This window comes from Xenopus tropicalis, chromosome 2 (assembly GCF_000004195.4).
Source record: "Xenopus tropicalis strain Nigerian chromosome 2, UCB_Xtro_10.0, whole genome shotgun sequence".
NCBI lineage: Eukaryota > Metazoa > Chordata > Amphibia > Anura > Pipidae > Xenopus > Xenopus tropicalis.
The window spans coordinates 137,337,916-137,359,474 of NC_030678.2; the positions used below are offsets into that span (position 1 = coordinate 137,337,916).

The window sequence follows — 21,559 nt, forward strand, 5'->3', positions numbered from 1 at the left end:
ATTTTCCAAAGTCGCGCAAACTTTACTCCTGCAGGCAACTTTGTGTGACTTCAGAAAGCCAAAGTGATGTGTAGGCCTTTCCACCGGTGGCTCCTATTGTTGCTGGTGGAAAGGTATTTTGGAGTGATAAGTCGCCGTGATAGCAGAGATCTATCATGGGCGGCTTGCTGTATATGCTCCGTGGGGCATCAGCCTAATCTAGGGCAAATAATCTCCCCATGGGCCATGGCCCTAAAGGATGGGGATGATTTAAAAAATATTCATGCTACTCTGGTTTTCAAGCCTAACCCTCTGCAGAAATTTCAGACTTTAATGAAATGAAGTCTCTTAATTCTTTTTAGATCAAATAGTGTATCAGTTTTATTTGCTTTTGAAAACTCAGTAGCAAAAGTGCTACAAACAGAAAATACATAATTGATTAAGGTGACTGCCCTTGTCCACTTTACCATTTAAATGCTGATATTGGTTTTCTGCAGGAAATGCATTAAGGCAGTAAAAAGTGTATATTTTTAAAGTTAATTGAGTGTAACATTTTGGATATATGATAGGAACAGTTTATTTTGAAGCACTGGCCTCCTGCGAGGGCATAATCTCCTCTATCTGACATCAGATTTCACAGAGCTGTACAATACGAAAACAAAGCATAAAATAAAAATAAACCAAGAGGCCCTGTATAGTGGTACTGTCATAGCGAATGGCATGTTTCAATCTAAATAAAATTTAAAATGAATAGAATAGCTATTTCAAAAATAGATTTGTGAAGAATGGCTTCAGTTCTGTAAATATTACATTTGTTCCGATTCTGGGTTTTCAACTTCTTCATTAGTTGTATCTAAAAAATAAAATATTGAATATTTAGCACAAAATACTGTTTTTCCAAGTTTTGTAACATTATGGAAAGCAATGATATTTAGCTTTAAACTGTTAGGTGTATTGTTGAATAAAATTGTGGAATTTTGGCAGGAATGCTTATTTTCAGTCTGACAACAGCATGATATCTTTTTTTGCACTTGTGCCTTATTCAGTATAATTAATTTTACAGATTTTATTGACACATTCTTTGGTCTTATAAAAGAAGAAAAGAGAAGTGACAGATAGAGACAGGAGGAGAAATGTAAGGAGATAGGTAATACCGCACTCTTCTAGAGGAGGTGGGTGGGTATCGCAGCCAGGGGTCCCATCCTAGATTCTATAGAATTTCTTCTGGTAGATTTTGATTGACACTTGATATTAAATAATATTGTACAATTTCCAGAAATAATAAAACCACATTTTTCAAAAATCATTAATTATTCAAAATACTTTGAGATTTTTCAAAACATGGGTCTACAGCCCATGTTCTATTCATTCCTATGGAATTTTTAGAAGCATAATTATCAAATGCGTTCTAACTTTTACCCATTAATAGATACACTTCTAAAAATCCCTTAGGAATGAATAGAATGTGGGTTTTCATGTATTGAGCTGTAGACTTTTTGATCAATCTGCCCGTTATTATCAATCTTTAGGTGCTCATAGGTGCATACTGTGAGTTTATAGGTCCATCTCTTATTTTGTTTGCAAAGCCAGTTTGAATGGGGAAGGCATTGGAAGAAGAAACCACAACCCTGCAAGCAATTAGTTCCTTTCTGGATTTTAATAGGCACAGAAAAGGATTAAATGCAGAGAGGAGTTGAGAATATAATATATTTAATAGTATAGCCACTGTCATAATGATTAATAAAATATGAACAATAAAAAATAACTTAAATTACCACATCTTTTTGGCTCATCTTAAAAGTTTCTCTTGTAGCACGTCTGCAGCTAATTGACTGCAATACTAACACAGTCTGCAAACATCTACAGTATTAGATTACCCCTACTCTGCAGGAAACTGTAACAAGTTTGAATAACTTACATAGATTTCTAGTGTAGTCAGTTCCTTCATAATAAGAAACTACGTCTGACAAATGAATGAAGCATCATATCCTTTAATGATATATGGTCTGTTAATGGGCAGCATCAACACAATATTTTTATATGGTCAAATCTTAGACTCTTTTAAAGGAACAGTAACACCAAAAAATGAAAGTGTATAAAAGTAACTAAAATATAATGTGTTGCTAACCTGCACTGGTAAAAGTTGTGTGTTTACTTCAGAAAGTCTACTATAATTTATATAAATAAGCTGCAATGTAGCCATGGAGGCAGCCATTCAAAGGAGAAAAGGCACAGGCACATAGCAGATAACATAGTATTCTACAGAGCTTATCTGTTATCTGCTATGTAACCTGTGCCTTTTTTCCAGCCTGAATTGCTGCCCCCGGGGCTACACAGCAGCTTATTATATAAATTATAGTAGTGTTACTGTAGCAAACACACCAGTTTTACCAGTGCAGGGCAACAGTACATTATATTTGTATTACTTTAAAGCTCTTTCATTTTTTGGTGTTACTGTTCCTTCACTCTTTCCTACTGTGTGCTATATAGGTTACAGCAGGAAGCATTCAATTATTGTTGTTTTACTGTTAATTTCAATATTAACTTTCCATCAGTTTTGTTACTGCAACTTTCCGCATTTTATAATTCAGCACAACTGTGAAGGGACTTCTAATATCCATATTTTTGTTAAATTAGGGGTTCATCATTTTTTTATAATTTACATAATTCAGAGCACAGAGCCCTATGGTCTCCATGAATACAGTGCTTCCTGTGTTCGGCTCTACTGTATTCATAAGGGATGGGAAGGAGGATGCACATAGGTGTCTCCAAAAAATGAAATATATATTTGTATAATATAATGTACTGTTGCCCGGCACTGGTAAAACTGGTGTGTTTGCTTCGGGAACACTGCTATAGTATATATAAATAAGCTGCTGTGTAGCCATGGGGGCAGCCATTCAAGCTGTAAAAGAGGAGAAAAGGCACAGGTTATATAGCAGATAACAGATAAGACTCCATTGTATTCTACAGGGTTTATCTGTTAACTGCTATTTAACCTGTCCCTTTTCTCCCATGGAATGGCTGCCCCCATGGCTACACACCAGGGTTTTTATATAAACTCTTGTAGTGTTTCTAAAGCAAACACACAACTTTTACCAGTTTAGGGTAACAGTACATTAAAGTTTCATTTATTTAATAGATTTACATTTTTTGGTGTTACTGTTCCTTTAAGGACAGGGCTGTCTTACACCTGCCAAAGACTTGCACCACTGGAACCAGAACCCTGACAGAAGTGCTCCCAGAATGAGCACTAAGGGGCTGGGCCAGAACTAGGGGTAAGCAGAAGAAGCACCTGACTAGAGCGTAATAGTGAGGGGGCGCTAGGCAGGTACGTCTTTTGCCAATCTCTAGTCCAGGATCTCTTACCCTCGCCACTTATTTTATGGCACGCTTCCCTTCACAATGTCTGCACTACTTGCACACCTCGTTCCCCCCCATCCACAACGTCCCTGCGCATGTGCGTGTTCATGCATGCGCATGGGGGGGAATTGGCCAAAGCTTGGTCCGTCTCTGCTAAGGGGTGTGCTTTTGCATCCCTTAGAGCTCTTGCACTTTTCTCTGGAAACTTTGTAAATTACCCTTTATATTGCAAGCTAACTGATTAAAGCTGATAAAATATCGAGGAGCGAGTGTTTCCCTATTCCTTCTGAATCTCAGGGCCGGCACATGTGCTGTAGAGTGAAAAAGCCGACTTTTTTGTTAAGGTTCAACTTTTCACTCTACTGCGCATACACAAGCAAAGACAGAAGAAGGAAGAGGAGACACTCACTGCAGTTACCCCGGGCTGGTGCTGTAAAAGTCACTGGGGGTGCCTAACATATTGGCACCCCCCAGTAACTTACCTTTCCTTTTCCTGTGACCTATGACACCTAGACAGCATTTTCTGTTGTATGATGGAACGAGCCACAACTATTTAAAAGGCACACAAAATAAAAATGAAGACCAATTAAAAAGTTGCTTAGAATCCACCTACAACATAATAAAATGTAATGTAAGGGTGAACATCTAAATGAAAGTTTCATTCTGGTTCATTATTAAACCTACAATAGCCTACTGCCATAGCCATACATATGATGTGTACTTCTCTACTCAACCTCTTTTTTCTTGCTTCACACTTTCTGCTTTTCTGCTTATTTTCTTCTTTTATGCTATGTCTACTACTTTTCTTATACTTTGGCTTTTTGTTTTATAATATATTTAGTCTAACCAAAATATATTTGTTCTCGCCTTTCTTAAACTTATTCCTCCATTCAATTCCATTGTCTATAGCTTTTTGTACCCCCTTCACGTATCTCTTCTTTCTCCTATTCTCTTTAAACGTCTCTATTTCCTCTCCATTTTTCAGTCTTTTTCTACTCTTCCTCTTCCTCTCTTATGTTCTTTCTTCTGTTATTGTTTTCCTTTCTGCTCTCTTTATTTTTCATTTGAATTCTTTTTTGATTGCCTTTTCTTCTTAAGCCCCCTTATTCATATATGCAGGGCTATCATCAGGCCTAGTTAAAGCAAGGGGGAAAAAAATTTAGTATGAGTGCTAAATTTTAATATCATACCAATTTGTTCTCCTGCTTCATTTTCTTCACAATCTTCCTCCTGTCCAGCTTCTTCTTTTGACTTTCTAAGAGAATCTGGTGGCCACCGTAACTCCCCACTCTCTACAGCAATCAAATCAGTTGGTTCCACTACTATGGATGGTAACCTTCCCCTCATCTTTACTGGAACTTCTTCCTCTTCACAAGGGTCTGGGAAAATCTGAGGTAAATGGGTAAAACAAAAGCTTAGAACAGTCAGTGTCAGTGTAAATAGATAGTTAGTGGCTTTAGGGGGTGCTAAATGGGATATGACTGTTCAGTTAATTTGCTTTTGATCCTTAGCACACAGGTAAGATTCAAAAGCAAAATCTTATTACCGCCCCCCCCCTCAAGTCACTGATTGTTTACTGACTTTTAGAGTCATGTTAGAGAGCTGTAAAGGAAGAAGTAGAGTTCTGGCCATTATGTCAGACATCCGTTCACTCCAGCCTTTATAGATTTCATTTTTGGCTAACTAACTATATTGAAAACATTTTTTATTTTGCACAGCTTATCTGTTTACTTAGTTTCATTTTTACATTGAACTATTCCTTTAAAGAGACAGTTAAGTTTGCAGGAAAGATAGTTAGATATTGAGGTAGAAACAATAGGGATTCTACCCCTATCTGACGATTCAGCCCTAAAGGCAGCTTTTGCTTAGATGCCCGAGCAAAATCTTATGTCTGATTGATGAGCTGATCGATATCCAAGGCTTTTGCTGATACTTAGATTGTAAGCTCTACGGGGCAGGGACCTCCTTCCTACTGTGTCTCATACCACTTACTCCATGTATTTATACTTATTTATTGTATGTATTATAACACTTGTCCTCCCTGTGTGTAATTTTGTATATTGTAAGATTGTACAGCGTTGTGTAAAGTTATACCTACATACATATCGGTTGTCTCATTGATCCACCATACATGCACCGCATATCATACGAACCCCCTTGTTTCGTTATATTGATTTTGTAGAGGTAGCATTCGATATACACATTGCATAGGCCTGTGTGGAGCTACACTGAGTGGATGTTGTTACACAAAATCATGCATTTTCACACATATATGTGCTCAGTGCAGCTCCAGACAGGATAACAACATGCCTGTCAATGGAGCTACAGAAAGGAGTGCATGATAGTGAATCTGCTTTCCTCCACCTGAGTACAAAAACATAGGCAAAGGAAAGGGAAAATTCCACTCAACATGCCTCTGGCCTAAAGGCCATACACGGGCCGATTCTAGCTGCCGATATTGGTCCCTTATACTGATTCAGCAGCTAATCGGCCCGTGTATGTGCACTACCGACGGGCCTGCCCGACCGATATCTGGCCTGAAATCGCCCAGATATCGATCAGGCAGGTTAAAAAATCTAGTCGGATCGGGGACTGCATCGGCTTGTTGATGTGGTCCTCTAACTGACTTTACCTATACCCGTCGTGATAATTTGATCGTTTGGCCCTACACGTTCCCCACCCCCCTACACGTTGCCCACCCGTAGGTGGGGATATCGGGTTAAGGATCATAGATCAGACTGTCACTTTATTTGCATATTACTCCCATCTCCACCTGTTATGGCAGTTAAAGGAACAGTAACACCATAGTAAAATATACTTTTATATATGTTATATCTGTTACATAACAATTTTCAGATAATCTATTTCTTGGCTTCAAATGTCCTATTTTATAGAAGTTGGGTTTCATTCTGTAGTCCTATAAAAAGCCATGAATGGCATTTCAAGTCTGTGTATCTTCCTTTGTAAGGACTAAGCCCATTGCATTATGCAGAATGTATCTGTTATCTGCTCTGAAACATGAGCTCTTTGGCTAAGGGCAGTGGCACGCAGGGAGATTAGTCGCCCACGATAAATCTTCACTATTGCGGGCGACTAATCCCCCACATGCAATCCCACTGGCAAGAATGTAAATCACCAGTGGGAAGATATACGGATTGTTTCGGTCGCCTAACGTTGCCTTGCAAGGAAACTTTGGCAGACTTCGGAAAACCAAAGAGATGTGTGTTGTACATCCCACCTACAATTTACATTCTTGCTGGTGGGATGGCATTTCGGGGAGATTAGTTGCCCGCAATAGTGAAGATTTATCGCAGGCGACTAATCTCCCCGTGTACCACTGCCTTGAGGGTAAGGCCAAAAATAAGGCCAAGATTTTGCATTTGTTGGAGGATATTGGCTGAGTGTGCCTGCATCTGGGCGGATTCAGTTCTTCCAGGTGCTGGCACAGCTAGAAGATTTTTCAAATGTATGGGCTGAAAATCCGCCTTGTGGGGCCTTACCCTAAAACAAAGTCTGACCTGGCGTATGGTCTGCTTCTCTACACCTCAGTTTTGTAGGCAGGCGGAGAGAAATGTATCCGCTATCATCAACAGCTCCGTGTAGCTGCACTTACAGGCACAGCCTCGGCCTGTGTGCAGCTATATGAAGCAGAGTAGAAATCAGCCTGAAATGCCTGCTTTTGTGCATTTTGTCGCTATGCTCTGTGAAGCTGCATTCAGGCCAAAGCTGTGCCTGTCAGTGCAGATACATGGAGCTGCTGATGAGAGCAGATCCGGTTCTTTTTACCTGCCTAAATAAATGTAGGCACAGTGGACCCTATACCAGGTCTGACTTTGCCCTAATGCCATATAGTGCTGAATTAGAGCTGTGTAGCTGTAGCCTTTGTCCTGTTCAGTTTGATTGGCTGACCCAATGGCTACACAGCAGCTTATTTATTTAAACTATAGTAGTCTTTCTGAAGGAACACCATAATTTACCAGTGCTTTAATGTTTCTTGTTACTGGTCCATTAAGAGTAACCCCCTCCCTTTCCTAACTTGCATGGTCTGTGAATGGGTGGGGTTCAAGGAAGTTACAGTATCACATTAGATCAAAGGCATTTCCCCACTTCTGAAATTAATGTCAAGGCTCATCTGCTGCAATATTTTTAAATACCTGGAAAGGCAGACGACTTTCACTGTGTTTCAGAGCTATCTCATCCAGACTGTGAATTACCTCATTCACTGCCTCCTCCACAGGCAGGTGGAGAACTGACACCTCATTCATGGTCTATCCTGCATAAGTTAAAAGAAAGATGGATTTTTCCTTAACCTTCTGCATTTGGAAACCCTATAGCGCTAATTTAGAAAGCACAACCACAGTTGCAGTCATGCTAAGATAGCGCCAAGAAGTTGTTGCGTTAATTTGTGCCATTCTAGCGATTTACATTCTAGCCGGTGGGATGGCATTGGAGATTAGTCGCCTGCGACAACGAAGATTTGTTGCGGGATGACTAATCTCCCCGTCTGCCATTGCCCTAAATGTGTTTAAAGCCGGCTATCTAATTGAGTTGTGACACTGCACATGCTCTATGTTTTCTGGGCAGCTTTTGAGAAGCTTAGGGGTCATCACAATCATGGAGCAGAAAATTAGGTTTTTCTGTCTTAGAAGCTGATGCAGTCCTGATGGAGTGATGGAGATTGCACTGGTTTATGAGCTGCCAAGTGAATCTGAGTTAGATGCCAATTAGCCATGTGTCATGGCTTTCATTTAGTTTCGGAACACAGAGACCTGCGGCCCCCCTTACTAATACAGCGCTTTGAAGGGTGGGCTGGGGGAGGGCACTTGGCTTTTGCACCCAAGGGCTTTGTAATTGCATTTGCAAACACAGGGCATTGTAAATGATCCCGAAAGTGTAAAAATCCTAGCCTTCTTCAACCAACAAATGTATTTTTTTAGTTGTAATATCGGTGTGCAGGCAGCCACCTCAGTGCATTGTGCCTTAAGGTGGCCATACACCTTCAGATCCGCTTGCTAGGCGATGTCACCAAGCGAGCGGATCTTCTCCCGATATTCCCCACCTACAGGGCTAATTCGGGTTGTTTGGCCAATTGAATTATAACGACGGGTTTTGGCAAAGTCGGTTCGGGGTCGTTGATGCGGTCCCCGAGCCGTCGGTCTAAGTGTCCGATATCGGCAGCTAGAATCGGCCCGTGTATGGCCACCTTTAGTCTGAACTTTCAGAAAGAGCCAGCGCTACACATTAGAACTGCTTTCAGGTAGCCTATTGTTTCTCCTACTCCCATGTTACTAGAGGAGTCCCAAGCCAGACTTGGATTTCTTACTGATATTCTGATATCTAGAGGGAGTTGCTATCTTGCTACCTTCCTATTGTTCTGATCGGCTGCTGGGAGGGGGGTGATATCACTCCAACTTGTAGCTCAGCAGTAAAGTGTGACTGAAGTTTATCAGAGCACAGGTCACATGGTTGTAGCACCCTGGGAAATGAAGAAAATGGCCCCATGTGAAATTTCAAAATTAAATATAAAAAAATCTGTTTGTTCTTTTACAAAATGGATTTCAATGCAGGATTCTACTGGAGAAGCTCTATTAACTGAATTCTGAGCTTTCTGTATAATAGATCTCATATCTGATATAATAATTATTTATGCCTCTGGCATTTCATGAAGAATAAGCACAAATACAGGCAATTTTGGCCAATGTCTTGTAACCTATAGCATCGAATTATCATTTTACCTTTACTGTATACTTAAGTATTTGCTATGAGTTCCGGGGTTATGACTAATCATAGTTTTTGCTATCTTAGATACCCCTTGAAGATATGACAAATGATAAGAGGATCCCTGGCCAAATATTGTACTGCAATAGGGGGCCTTAATCCAAAAAACAACGGTTTGGAACTATTACAAAATAGCCAGATTTATTCATATACTGGAACTGAGTCAGTTCCTAGACTGTAGGTACACAGATCTATGTTAGTTTCAAAAGACACACATACTAGTGTACCAGATAATAATAACTGCTAGTAATAACTGCTGTTTAAATACCTCCCAGTAAACACTGTAAGACATTCTCTGTTTTCAGCCATGCAGCTATGGGCTTTGGAATCTGTTATATAACATATATATAGGTAGAATAAAGCACTCAAATATGCCTTTAAAAATCTGGTTAATAAAGAGCTGGTGTGCAGTATCAAGCTCAGTTTTTGATAAATACCCCTATATGTTTGTCTGCTTGTCTTGTCCTCTTATTATATGTTTATAGCATTATCCTCAGCTTGTTGAACAATCAGGTGCTGATAGTTGTGTTCTTTAGTTATCACTATAACTGCCCTTTCTCTAGGATGTGGTGCATGTTGGTAGCAGTGATACAGTCTACATTAGATTAATGTTTAGATTATTATAGGATTTTTGTGATATTGCGTACCTCTCAGCGGTTGTGCAGTCTCATGCTCGAAGCTGGAGATCTTTATTCAGCTGCTTTGCTGCCTTAAGACGCTCTGTCCTTGGACTGGCCTAATCCTCATTTTCCCATCATTCCTGAGCTGTCATTCACGGCTCTGCTACTTGTACACAATGGTTTATTGTACATTTTGTTATTTTGTAATGCATTTTGATACCTGCCCCACCCACTATTTAATTTGTATGAAAATTGTCATTCTGTAACAGATTTAAGGGATTATTAGTTTAACATCTGTTTAGTCTATGCTATTTTCTTAATAAAACAATTACAATTCATATATATCATATAGTTTCTAATAATAAAAAAAAACTTTTTATATAACTTTTCATTTTTGTCTCAAAAAGGATCTTCTTTTATTAATTTAATTAATCTTATTCTGTGCCGCACTGTGCTGTCACAGTCACACAATCCTGTACTTTACTCACCCATTGTGTGTATGTGTTTGAACTGGCTAAAGGACAAGAAAATACTAAACTAAGATCTTTCTAGCTAGATTGCTATTTTAAAACAATTATTTGGCTCCCTTGGGCCTACCTACATTTGACTTGAGAAGAGTAAAATCTGTAAATTGTATTTGTATTATTACTATTGTGCTTATTGGGTGGGTCTACCAGAGCTGAGTGATGACAGTATGAACTCTTATTAGGTCAGTTTGTATGAGTGCTAGAGTCAGTGTTTTGGTGAACAAATGCACAGTTCCAATCTGAGAAGTCAGATGCCAACTATCAATAATTTCTAGGGGTATTCTTCAGTGAGTGCACTCCACTAACACATGGATACTGAAACTGGGTGCTTATAGTACAAATCAGTGCATGTCCTATATAATACCAGACAGTGTTCCCCCCTGTGTATGTAATTCTTGCATTGCAAAAGGAGCCAACAGCAATGCAAAGTGGAAACTATTTTAGAATGATAACAGCTATGAGTTAATGCTGTTGGAGAAGCTAGAATGAAATTGGAGACTGAAAATGCCCTTCAGCAAAACAAAAGCAGCATTTTAAAAATAATGTTTTTATAATGTTAAAGCAACAATAGCTGATGGGATTATATTTCATTATTTTTTCTAAAGCTTACAGATATAAGTCAGATATATTTTAAGTATATATATATATATATATACCACAGTCTGGGCATTGCACTGTATTTTATTCAATAACATTTTTATACAGCCTTATTTTTGCACCAGAAATTAGGCATTAGCCATAGGCTATTTTAGTTAATGATACTCAGGTATTTGACATTTATAAACATTTGGAGTTTTGCACCAATCTCTGATTGTAATAATGAATATATCCTAGAAGCATGGTTATAAGCTCCTCCCATTAAAATATTGATCTGCATGAAAAACACATTTAATCCCCTTTACAGATGATGTATCATGTTATGCTCCCTGTTATAAGTGGCTCATGGGGCTGTTAAATGTTAAGATTTGCTGATTCATAAAAAAAGAGTAAAGCAGCTTTTGCAGGGATTACCTGTTAGCTTCTCAGGGACTGCAGGGAGAAACAGTCACAGACACAAGTAAGGGGGAAGATCAAACTAGGACAAGATGAGAACATCTATGAGGTCTGAGTTACCCTCTCAAAACAAACCTGAGTCAGGATCCACCAACAGTATATATCTGTACATCAATGCACAGAAACCTGTCGGAATTAACCCACTTGGGACTGTCAAGTTGTCCTTGATGTTATATACCCAACAAAACCTGCAGCCAGTCATTCAGAGAGGACATTATAGCTATAGCATTCTAGAGACAACTGGTTTTAAGTCTTCCTCTCTCAAAATCCATATTTTTTGCAGAGAACCCCATCACAAGTGCTATTCTGCCCACATGAGGAGGCAGGGATGTTTTAAAGTACCAGTGGGCACAAGCAGGTCTGAACGAAGACCTGAGGCAGTGGCATTTAAGTACACAGAAGCCCAAACAGCCCCACACAGGCCCACTAAATAGTGACTGTCTGTGGCAGCTTACAGCAGCTTCTCTGGCATTTGCAAGAATTTGCAGATTGCTAGGGCACATATCTCATTGGTAGGCCCCCACAGCTATCTCAAGATATTGGTAAGAGGATTAACCTCAAGCATGATAACTTGATCATAATAAGGTATGAAATAAAGAAATAGTCTAAGCTTACTAAAATAGACAAAGAATAGAGTTGAAGGCACACTGCCCTGAACCAAGTGATCATTACATATAAACCATAATCACAAATACCAGTTTAAAAAAATGTGTATATATATATATCCCTTAGGACTCAAGGATCAAAATCTGTTTTTTTCAAAATGCATGGGTTAATAGAGCTTCTCCAGCAGAATCCTGCACTGAAATCAGTTTTTTTAAAAGTGCAAACACAATTTTTTATATTTAATTTTGATATTTCAAAGGGGCTATCCATATTCTTTATTTCCCAGGGTACCATAGCCATGTGACCTGTGCTCTAATAAACTTCACTCACACAACTGCTTTTTACCTTTCTGGACTCTCTGCCAAAAGCCCACTTACTTAATTAAATGTGAGAAACAATGTATCTAAGTGCAGGTGATGCTCGTTAAGATTTCTGGGCTCTCTGCCAAAAGCCCACTTATTTAATTAAATGTGAGAAACAATGTATCTAAGTGCAGGTGACGCTCGATAAGATTTCTGGGCTCTCTGCCAAAGGCTACTTTTAATTAAATTTGTGTCTTTTTCAGTGCAAGAGATAAAAGGGAAATGAGGGACTTTTCAGTAAGTCCGGGACTGCAGGTTGAGCTGTCAAAGGAGGGACTGTCCCTGAAAATTGGGACAGTTGGGAGGTATGTAACTGATATACCAAAGATGGATTTGTTTTGTGGTTTCACTATATTGTGATGCCATCCCCCTGTGCTGCTAAATAAAAGTCTGCCTTGGTACACTACATCCTTGTGTAACATGTCTTCTTCCAACTCTAAAAGCCTACTCCATCCCCTGTCATAGGATGGTTAACTACCAATTCCCAGAAGCAACTTTACAACCTCAAGTAATTTTGTGGAGCCCCTGGTGGGAATAAGGCCTAGGACAAATGGCCACATCTAACGATAATGACGTTAATTAAATGTTGACAATATTACCAGTATTATTTTGATACAAAACAAATGAAAAAATGTCACCTTAAGAAAAAAATATCCCTTAAAACACCTGCTCTATTAGAAAGTTAAAGCAAATAAAAATAAATGGCAATGGTTGAGCTGATTAAAATAAAAGGTCTTGTCATGCTATGCTTCAAGTTCCGACTGTGGGCCCCCAGTCCTGGTGGGCCCTAGGCTTGGGTTGCCACCTTTTGTCTTCTGAAAATCTGGGCGGGAGCGTGCAGTGACATTGGGAGCAGGACCATGATGTTATGGGTGGTGCTGTTATGATGATCAGTGATTGGCTGATTGTTGCGTCAGTAAAGGATAGTCTTGTTTCCTAATTTGGAAAACCAGCCAGGCAGTTTTCACCTGAACAGGCCTTCTGAAAACCGGACACTTGGCAACCCTACCCTTGGCAAATACCCCTTCTGCCCAGACCCTGCTGGGAGGAAGCTAGAGTTGATACCAATGTTATTAATAGGAAGGAAAGATTAAAATATAGGAAGGCCGGCATCTTTTTTCCAGAAAAAGTGGCAACTCTACAGAAAGCTCCTGGTGCAGGTTATGGTTGCCACCTAGCCACTATTTTACCAGCCTGGCCAGTAAAAATTTTGATGGCAAAGTTTTTAATAGGTAAAAAATATAAACATAAAAGAAGGCTGGTATTTTTTTCTAGAAAAGGTGGCAGCCCTAGCAGGCATCTATAGGCACAGGCACAACAAGTACCCCCACTTGCTAATTTAGGGTTTGACCATCCTTGCCAGCAAATCACCAGCTAGGGTTAGATCCCTCTCTTCCCTCACCCTCTCTGTAGCAATCTCCCCCCACTTTGGAAACGTGTCTCTACCCTGCTCCCATCCACCTATTTCCCCACCCCACTTGCCTATTTTACCTCCCCATTCCATTACCAACCTGTCCCCAAGTATGCTTACTACTCACCCCTATGTGCAACCCTGAATACAAGAGATAAAGACAACACTGCCTAAAACAGCTTACAAATTTTCCACATTTGTTTAATGAGTAGGGCTTCTGACATAATTAAAACATTGGGCAAAAAGTAAGAAATATCTATTTTAATAACGTCTTGCATTAAACAGTGTAAAATTTTTGAATCTGAAAAGTATTTCCCATTCCATTCTCTTTAAAATAAGGAGTGGCCCATTATATGGAGGGTTTCTCAGCTTGTGTAGAAAACTGCTATTTGCTCCAATCTGGCCTGAATATACACACTTGTGCTTGGACATTTGGCTCTTTAAATTACCAGAATATTGATGCCACCCCTGGTGACCTGTGGGGCACTGCCCCAAGGCAAGTTTCTCAACTCCCCTCATGGCAGCAGCTCCAAATGGGGACCCCCATTTCCACTAGCTTCCTGCACAGACCAGCAGTGAGTACACTGTATAATGAGCAGCTCTGTACAGATAACTGGCCTGGTACTGTTGGCAAAATCTATCACAGCAATATTGTCCAGGCCCAGACTGGCAATCTGTAGATTATGGCAAATGCCAGAGATGCTGCTGTAAGATGCAGTAGTTTAATTATTATTTATTTGGTTGGGGGAGAAGGCTATTTGGGTCTCTGTGTACTTAAAATGCCACTACCTCTTTAGAATCCCAGTCCAGGCCTGATATTGTCCCCCTTTGTGTGCAACATGAGCGGCACATGGGTCAGGTTATAAGTAAGCGACAGGTTACGATAAAGTCGCGCCGTTCCATGCAACCTTGCGTTCTAGATTTCACTCGTGCGTCACATTGCACTACCCTGCGATTTGTGCAGCCGCCACTAGGTGTCAGTATTCCGCTATCAGGAACGAGACGGAGACATGAGAGCCAGCGTCGCGCTGTATAAGTTGATTCGCAGCTTCGCACTTCCGAAAGTGTGCGGTAGGCGGCGCTGTGACCCAACGGCTAGTAGGCGGGCCCTGGCTTCCCGCAGCAATAAGAAAAAAGGATCGAGGAGGAACGGCGCAGCTTGAGCGCCTGCAGCTGTCTCCTGTTCTCCGGCCCGCGGGAGACACCGCCTCATGACGGGAGCTCCATGCTGACTGACTGCAGGACATGGGAATCCTCAGCATTACTGACCAGGTGAGCCTCAAGCTCTGCTGCACAGCTTTATGCGAGCCGGAGGATTGTGCGGCCTAGCTGCCCGGGAACTCCTGCACCCAGTACCCCCAGCTGCCCCTGAACTCCTGCACCCAGTACCCCCAGCTGCCCTTGAACTCCTGCCCCCAGTACCCCCAGCTGCCCCTGAACTCCTGCCCCCAGTACCCCCAGCTGCCCCTGAACTCCTGCCCCCAGTACCCCCAGCTGCCCCTGAACTCCTGCCCCCAGTACCCCCAGCTGCCCCTGAACTCCTGCCCCCAGTACCCCCAGCTGCCCCTGAACTCCTGCCCCAGTACCCCCAGCTGCCCCTGAACTCCTGCCCCCAGTACCCCCAGCTGCCCCTGAACTCCTGCCCCCAGTACCCCCAGCTGCCCTTGAACTCCTGCCCCCAGTACCCCCAGCTGCCCTGAACTCCTGCCCCCAGTACCCCCAGCTGCCCCTGAACTCCTGCCCCCAGTACCCCCAGCTGCCCCTGAACTCCTGCACCCAGTACCCCCAGCTGCCCCTGAACTCCTGCACCCAGTACCCCCAGCTGCCCTTGAACTCCTGCACCCAGTACCCCCAGCTGCCTGGGAACTCCTGCACCCAGTACCCCCAGCTGCCTGGGAACTCCTGCACCCAGTACCCCCAGCTGCCTGGGAACTCCTGCACCCAGTACCCCCAGCTGCCTGGGAACTCCTGCACCCAGTACCCCCAGCTGCCTGGGAACTCCTGCACCCAGTACCCCCAGCTGCCTGGGAACTCCTGCACCCAGTACCCCCAGCCCACCATTTTGCTTTTTGTGGCTGTGATATGGAATAAATAATGTGTTAAAACATCAGATGGTGATGAGAAAGAGCAAAGGGAGAGTTTATCTTGCTACGTAAGGCGCTCTTTCCATTAAATGTCCTCATCTCGTTTGTGTACCCAAATCAACTCTTTGTTTCTTTCTTGGCAAGATAGGCAGTGTACACCAGGCAGCATTCCAGTCTCTGATTAGCCCTCCATGAATCAGTCACCTTGGGTCTTACATCGCTTCCTCAAGCTCACTTAGTGGCAATGGAGACTTTGCGGCAGATCGTTAAGGGGACTTTCTTGCTTGGCGTCTGCACAGGTATTGGTGGCGTTCTGTGGGTGCTTGTGGCTCCTGGACAACAACAGAGGTTGGAAATGTGTAGGGTAAGTTTGCCTACCTGCACTGTCACGTTGTACATATGTGATGGCACGCACTTTGCAGCGAACAGCACTTTGCCGGCTAGTTCTATTTTTAAAATTTATATGTTTATATATGTCATAGATTTTAGTTTTTTTTATTTTTTGAGTGATCTAAGCGCCTGTTTTTTTTTACTTTGGAGGAACATATTCTGCAAGGAGGTGTTGGCTATCCGTTTATAGCAGCAACGTGATTTTATTTATTTTTTTTAGGGAAAGTTTTCCCTTGTTAAAAGTCCCTTGTTAAAAAAAAATTCTCTCAATTCCTTGGCATTTCCAGTAGATTGCAAGTGTAAGGAAGACTTAGGGGCTGATTTACTAAGACACGAATTCGAATCCAAATTGGAAAAATTCCGATTGGAAAACGAACATTTTGCGACTTTTTTGTATTTTTTGCAATTTTTTTTCAGCGTCTTTACGATTTGCGCGAAAAAAACGCGAGTTTTTCGTAGCCATTACGACTTGTGCGAAAAAACGCGAGTTTTTCGTAGCCATTCCGAAAGTTGCGCAAAGTCGCTATTTTTTCGTAGCGTTAAAACTTAAAAGGCGCGATGTTCGCGCAAGTTTTAACTCTACGAAAAAATCGCCAGATTTTGCGCAACTTTCGGAATGGCTACGAAAAACTTGCGTTTTTTCGCGCAAATCGTATTGGTTACGAAAAAGTAGCGATAATTTCAGAAAAAATCACAAAATACCTATCATTACGAAAAAAACGCAATCGGACGCATTCGGCCCGTTCGTGGGTTAGTAAATGTGCCCCTTAGACTTGCAACTTGTGCCCCATCCTTTCTTTATTCATTAGCTAGAGGCGAACAGATCTTCTCCCGATATCCCCACCTACGGGTGGAAGATATCGGGTAAATTTAGGCTAATTCGGTCATTTGGCCCCAGGGCCAAATGATCAAATTAGAACAACAGTAATGGGCGCAGTCGGTTCAGGGACCACATCAATGAGCCGCTGCGGTACCCGATCCGACAATTATTTAACCTGCCCCATTGATATCTGTCGGGCAGGCCTGTCGTTTGTGCCTCTACACAGACCGATTTGGCAGCTTATCGGCCCAAGAGACCGATATCGCCAGCTACAATCGGCCCGTGTATGGCCACCTTAACATTCCAATGGTCTAATTGGCTAGCAATAAAATTCATGCTATCTAAATGAGTAAGTGCAGTACTCACACTACCCTGGCTGTAGCTAATCTGTGCATAAAGCTAATGGAAATGGGGGTCCCCCATTTACAGAACCGTAATACTGAGTAATAAAACTGAAGGAATGGAGATACCTTTTGACAGCTCAATATTTCCTAAATGCTTAGAGTGGCAAAATAGATCTACTGAAAAGCAACTCAGTCCAGTCCACACTGGCAGTTTGACATTTGCCATAATTTACAAAGTGGCTGCTGTAAGATGCCACAGACAGTCACTATTTATTGGGGCTGTTGGGGTCCTGTGCACTTAAAACGCCATGGTGTATTTTGAATCCCAGAATGGACCTGTTTTAGTCCCTGTGGCTAATGGCATACAAGGTGTTTGCTGCTCCAGGGAGAAAACCCTGAAGGAAAATCTGCCATTTTCCTATGAACTGTCCAAGCATATGTTTTAATTGTGCATATTCAGGCCAGATTGGAGCAGATTGCAATAGTAATAGAAATTAGAAAGATACTTAGTGAGACTTTAATCAGTTTTATTTATATAAAGCGAAATGTTTTCGACCCATACATTTCTTCCTACACTGAATCTGTGGAAAGAACTCTCAGAGGAACTGCATATTGGGCATTTTGATTGCTGTTACCCTCTGGGAGAGAACAGTTGAGGTCAAAACACCGTTCTCTGCTTTGTTGTAGGCAATCCCAATAAGTTTCAATTCTATTTATATCCCTTAGCTATTTTCTAATAATACTTTCTTACAGTTACAAAGATATAACCTTGCCCCCCCCCCCCCTCCCACTGGGAAAAAACCTGAAAAATAAAACATTAGATATTTCTTTTTTCCTAATGTTTTAATTATGTCATAAGCCCTACTCATTAAACTAATGTGGAAAAATTGTAAGCTGTTTCAGGCAATGCTGTCTTTACCTCTTGTATTAGTTATTGGCTCCTTTGCATATAAATCTGTATGTTCAGTGTGTACGCCCATTTATTATACAGCATTGTTGCTTATGTTGGGGCTTTATAAATAACAGATAATAATAAAAAGGGGGTATACTGCCCCTTTATTCAGTCAACATACCTGTATTAGGGCTTGTAGTTTTAGAGCAGAATCTGAGTAAGTGGGGCTGATGTACTCCACATAGACTTACAATGAATGTTGCTAGATCACAAATTGCTTAATAGAAAATCTAACCAATGTTTATAATTTTGCTACAGAATTTCCCTGAAGCCAATCCAGCTATGTTAGCAGAGGTGCGGAAACGTAATGAGCTGGTTCTTAAGGTAATTGAAGAGTCTGCCAAGACAAACGAGAACTTGGCCAGGAGGCCCCCATGGAGCTCATGAGGTTCATTAACGATGAACCTGGAAACGATCTGGGTTCTTCCCCTTAAGTTGCTAAAGGACTGAATGAGGGAAGTTCAGATGACTGCACTTTTATGGGAGGATCTTAGCTAAATGGATGATGTCCTGTACAGTCATGTAGGCACCGGTAAAGCTTGAGTTGGACTCCAGCACTGTGTCCATGAGCTTGCTGCCTGTATGGCAGTATCTGCCCTGTTTGTGCTGTACTTTCCAATGAGCTTGAAACTGAAAAATATTGTGTAGAATGCTGAATTGATGCTTTAGCACACCCCACCCTACCTTATATTTTTTCTCAACAATGGTATGCGTTGGAAAGTTTCTGCTCGGTTTTTACATAAATGATTGCATCTTGTTTACTGGGATGTGTCTGGAATTTTCCTTTTTTCAAGTGCATGACTTTATGAAGATTGTTGCAAAAATCCAAAATCATTTGCTATACTTGAACATTTTATATTGTTGTGTTGTAAACCTGACATATAAAATATAAGTACCATATCAAAATGTATATTTTCTGAAATATAATTAATATGAATATGGAAACTTTTTTTTTTTTTTTTTTAAGAGTCTCCTAGAGCCAACTCAGGTCTTCTAAAATTAGCTGCCAAATTGCTGTGCATTTTATTATTGAGATTATAAATCTTATTTACTTGTTTTGATAAATACACTGAATTGGTTCTCGGTTATTTTCTGTTAATTAAGATAACCAGTTTAAATAAAGTTAAAACTGTTAAAACAACTGTCCTTTTGGTTTTGTAAGTACTTAGAACTTTATTTATAAAGCGCTACAGTGATCTGCAGTGGTATACAATCTTACAATATACACAAGTACACACAGTTAAGTTTTATAATAAATACAATAAATAAGTATAAATACACAGAAATGTAGTGCCATACGGTAAGAGACAAAAGAAAGGAGGTCCTTGCCCTGTAGAGCTTACAGTCTAAGTGGGTGGATAACATACAGGTACAAATTGGAGAGCAAAAATGCACAAGGATTGGGCTTTGGTCCTTAAGTGGCTGGACTAGACTTGTTCCATTTCACTTTATCTCAATAACTGCTTTTACTAAATTCTTTGGATAAGGGCTTTACCAAAGTGTAGCTGTAGGGATACTGGGACAGCATTTTTTTTAATAATACAATAACATTATTTGAGACAAATGGACGGAGTCCCCTGTTTGCAAGACTGCCCTGGCTGCCTTGTTAGAAGTAAAGGTAAGACAGTCAGTTTGGACAAATATAGCTTTACGATTATCTTAAACAGCCTAATCAGGAGACACTTACAACAGACAACCCTGCTCCTATCAGGATAGCTACAGTTGCAAGAAAAACTATGTGAACCCTTTGGAATTATACGGATTTCTGCACAAATTGGTCATTAAATGTGATCTGATCTTCATCTAAGTCACAACAATAGACAATCACAGTCTGCTTAAACTAATACCACACAAATATTTAAATGTTTCCATGTTTTTATTGAACACACCATGAAAACATTCACAGTGCAGGTGGAAAAAGTATGTGAACCCCTAGACTACTGACATCTCCAAGAGATAATGTTGAGACACTCACTTATGACGGGTAAGTTCTGTATAAAGGGACACATAAAATCCCCCAGTGTCCCCTATAAAGACAACCCAAGGCAGGTGAGGTAGGAGATAAAGGTATATACATATAATATATATGCAAGGTATAAAGTAGAATATAAAAGTCAAATATACCATCTTATAAAATCACAAAGGTCAGACATGATAGTGCTGAGTAGCTAAGACCCTACATGCAATTTGCTATTTGCACAGCTGGAACCACAGAGCACACAGAAAGTTGTAAAAGGGGTATCATATACTTTTTAGATAAGGTATGTCATCCTCTATAAAAGGCTAAGACTTTCAGGGTCTCATTGGAAGCTGTTACTGACACATTTCAGGTTACTGTTCTGTGTTGCTGAAAGCTTCCCCAAGACTGTCTTTGATTAATGAATAAAGCATCAGTTATGCTAAGAACCTTGTCTCAGAGTCTTGTTCTATAATAAGGTTCTGGTTGGTTAAAATTACCAACAATAATTGGAGTGAGGTGTCAGCCAACTGGAGTCCAATCAATGAGATAAGATTGGAGGTGTTGGTTACAGCTGCCCTGCCCTATAAAAAACACACCAGTTTTGGGTTTGCTTTTCCCAAGAAGCATTGCCTGATGTGAATGATGCCTCGCAGAAGGGAGCTCTCAGAAGACCTACGATTAAGAATTGTTGACTTGCATAAAGCTGGAAAGAGTTATAAAAGTATTTCCAAAAGCCTTGCTGTTCATCAGTCAACGGTAAGACAAATTGTCTATAAATGGAGAAAGTTCAGCACTGCTGCTACTCTCCCTAGGAGTGTCCGTCCTGTAAAGATGACTGCAAGAGCACAGCGCAGAATGCTCAGTGAGGTGAAGAAGAATCCTAGAGTGTCAGCTAAAGACTTACAAAAGTGTCTGACATCTGCTAACATCCCCGTAAGTGAATCTACGATACGTAAAACACTAAACAAGAATGGATTTCATGGGAGGAGAGCACCTGGATGTTCCACAGCAGTACTGGCAAAATATTCTGTGGACAGATCAAACCAAAGTTGAGTTTTTGGAAGAAACACACAACACTATGGGGCACATTTACTAATCCACGAACGTCCGAAAAGCGTCTGAATGCATTTTTTTCTTAATGATTGGTATTTTGCGACTTTTTAGAGCGCTCAATACGAAAAAGTTGCAACAATTCACGAAAGTCGTAATGGCTATGAAAAAGTTGCGACAATTCACAAAAGTCAAATTGGCTATGAAAAAGTCGCAACAATTCACAAATGTCATAATGGCTATGAAAAAGTCGCAACAAT

General features: G+C 40.8%; 2 protein-coding genes across 3 annotated transcripts; one reads left to right on the top strand and one right to left on the bottom strand.

Annotated features, from left to right (window-relative positions):
* Positions 1-342: 342 nt before the first annotated feature.
* LOC100490538 (protein LBH-like) lies at positions 343-9,870 on the bottom strand. The gene is made up of 4 exons (XM_031897163.1): positions 9,768-9,870; positions 7,497-7,615; positions 4,533-4,731; positions 343-832 (listed from the first exon to the last, which is right to left on the bottom strand). The coding sequence occupies exons 2-4, from the start codon at positions 7,605-7,607 to the stop codon at positions 786-788; spliced, it is 357 nt and encodes a 118-aa protein (XP_031753023.1). The 5' UTR covers positions 7,608-7,615; positions 9,768-9,870; the 3' UTR covers positions 343-785.
* Positions 9,871-14,752: 4,882 nt separating this feature from the next.
* On the top strand, positions 14,753-19,431 carry uqcc3 (ubiquinol-cytochrome c reductase complex assembly factor 3). 2 transcript variants are annotated; one of them, XM_004911870.4, is made up of 3 exons: positions 14,753-14,971; positions 15,928-16,147; positions 18,548-19,431. In XM_004911870.4, exons 2-3 carry the CDS (start codon positions 16,028-16,030, stop codon positions 18,674-18,676), a joined length of 249 nt encoding a protein of 82 aa, XP_004911927.1. In that variant the 5' UTR covers positions 14,753-14,971; positions 15,928-16,027; the 3' UTR covers positions 18,677-19,431. The 2 variants fall into 2 exon arrangements, with proteins under 2 accessions (XP_004911927.1, XP_004911926.1); XM_004911869.4 differs by having other exon boundaries at positions 14,754-14,971; positions 15,932-16,147.
* Positions 19,432-21,559: the final 2,128 nt, after the last annotated feature.